The sequence below is a fragment of the Gossypium raimondii genome, chromosome 9 (assembly GCF_025698545.1).
Source record: "Gossypium raimondii isolate GPD5lz chromosome 9, ASM2569854v1, whole genome shotgun sequence".
In the NCBI taxonomy this organism is placed as follows: Eukaryota; Viridiplantae; Streptophyta; class Magnoliopsida; order Malvales; family Malvaceae; genus Gossypium; species Gossypium raimondii.
Genome location: NC_068573.1, coordinates 41515195 through 41517137, shown reverse-complemented (window position 1 = coordinate 41517137; position 1943 = coordinate 41515195). Strand labels below are relative to the sequence as shown.

The 1943-nt window shown below is 40.4% G+C and overlaps 1 protein-coding gene across 1 annotated transcript; it reads right to left on the bottom strand.

Annotated features, from left to right (window-relative positions):
• On the bottom strand, positions 1–1599 carry LOC105799787 (aquaporin PIP2-1). Its single transcript, XM_012630514.2, has 4 exons — positions 1218–1599; positions 761–1056; positions 530–670; positions 1–415 (listed from the first exon to the last, which is right to left on the bottom strand). The coding sequence occupies exons 1-4, from the start codon at positions 1516–1518 to the stop codon at positions 296–298; spliced, it is 858 nt and encodes a 285-aa protein (XP_012485968.1). The 5' UTR covers positions 1519–1599; the 3' UTR covers positions 1–295.
• Between the last annotated feature and the right edge of the window lie 344 nt (positions 1600–1943).

Sequence of the window (1943 nt, the reverse complement as noted above, 5' to 3'; positions counted from 1 at the left end):
TAAAGCAACACAAAGTACTTGATTTTTATAAAATTTTCAAAGATAACTTAGAAACACCAAGCCAAACAAACAAAGACCATAAAAAAGGAAAGAAAAGCAGGGATAATGATGGGGCACATTGAAAATAAGTGCCACATACATAAAAGCATGACATCCTCCATTATAATTTACAAATTGAGTGGTCTGAAAAAGCCTCTTGACCACATTGATAAAACTTAATCCAATCCTCCATGGCAACCCACCCCCCCCCCTTTTTTTTTTGTTTAAACTTGTGGCTGGAGAATGATTTGCTTAATTACATGGCAGAGCTGCTCCTGAAGGATCCAAGAGCTTTAACAGCAGCTGCCCTCAGGATAAACTGGTGATAGATTGCAGCAATGGCTGCACCAATAAATGGTCCAACCCAGAAGATCCACTGCAACATTTCAAAACAGTACAAATGGTTGCATAAGCATCAAAATTTTTTAAAAAGGGTGTCACATAAAACAAAGGGAAACTAGAATATATGGTCAAAATTTAAGGTTCATACATGATCATCCCATGGCTTGTCCTGGTTGTAGATAACAGCGGCCCCAAAGCTACGAGCAGGGTTGATACCGGTGCCGGTGATTGGAATAGTTGCCAAGTGAACCATGAACACAGCAAATCCAATAGGAAGTGGTGCCAAGACCTTAAATTAGAATATGGAAAAATTAGTACCTAAGAACATACTTAAGAAATTGAGCAATCATTACGAAATTTGCAGCTATTGAACACATACAGGGATATGAGAATCTCTTGCATTCCTCTTGGGATCAGTTGCAGAGAAAACAGTGTAGACAAGGACAAAGGTACCAATGATTTCAGCTGCCAAACCAGTTCCAGTGCTGTATCCATCCGCGAGGCTGTTGGCTCCTCCTCCATACTTGTTGTAATATGACTTTTGGAATGCCTTCACTAGCCCACATCCACAAATGGCTCCCAAACATTGAGCAGCCATATAAAATATGGCTCGAACTAAGGACACCTTCCTAGCCAAGAAAAGCCCAAAGGTCACTGCTGGGTTGATGTGTCCTCCTGCACATTATTTCAGCTAAACAATTACTCATCTGCTAAACCATCATCCGGTTTTCTTTTACCTCATTTACTGTAAACCATGAAAAACAACTTTGAAAAGAAGTTGGAAAAAAAATGCCCCTTTTTATCAAACACATGAGGGGAAGAGAGTCGAAACTTACCAGAGATACCAGCAGTGCAGTAAACAAGGATAAAGATCATCCCACCAAAAGCCCAAGCAATGCCAAGAATGCCAACACCACCACATTCGTCACTGCCCTTATCAGGGTCAACCTGACTCTTGTATCCGATCACTGTCAACACAGTGATGTATAAAAATAAGAGCGTGGCAATAAACTCGGCTATTACAGCCCTATAAAATGACCACTTTGTCAACTCCTCCCCGTCCACCAATGGAGCTGGTGGAGGATCATGGTAGTCCTTGGCTTGGAACTCACCACCAACCTCAACGTCCTTAGCCATACTTGCTTACAAAATTGATTGCCAAAAAGATGTGAAGTGAAGAATATATTTTTTGTGATGGGGAAGTGGAGGAGTTGTGTGTGAATATATACGGGATGAAGTGAGAGAATTTTTGAGTGAAAGTTAATTTAACATATAGTTTTGCCGCCCCATATTACAAAAGATGTGGTTTGTGACACCGTGGGAGACCCCACCATGAGTGAGAACTATTTGCTCATGGACTTTGATTCTTCGGCTCCCTCATAGTTTCTAGTCAGTTCTATTTCTTTAAAAAACAATGACAGCCCCCCACTTTAACCTTATCAAACTTCTAGCTTTCATTTGGTGACAAAATACAACAACATTAATTACATAACTAGTGGGTGGAGTGTGGACGTTCCAATCATGCTCAACTTTCCTATTCTGTGTTTGAAACAACTTTTTTT

What these genes read in the sequence shown, in the direction of transcription:
- LOC105799787 (XM_012630514.2), bottom strand. Translation starts at nt 1,518, where the DNA reads ATGGCTAAGGACGTTGAGGTTGGTGGTGAGTTCCAAGCCAAGGACTAC. An exon ending in CTGCACTGCTGGTATCTCTG is followed by an intron (nt 1,057 to 1,217) that starts GTAAGTTTCGAC and finishes AATAATGTGCAG; the next exon opens with GAGGACACATCAACCCAGCA. An exon ending in ACAAGCCATGGGATGATCAT is followed by an intron (nt 416 to 529) that starts GTATGAACCTTA and finishes GAAATGTTGCAG; the next exon opens with TGGATCTTCTGGGTTGGACC.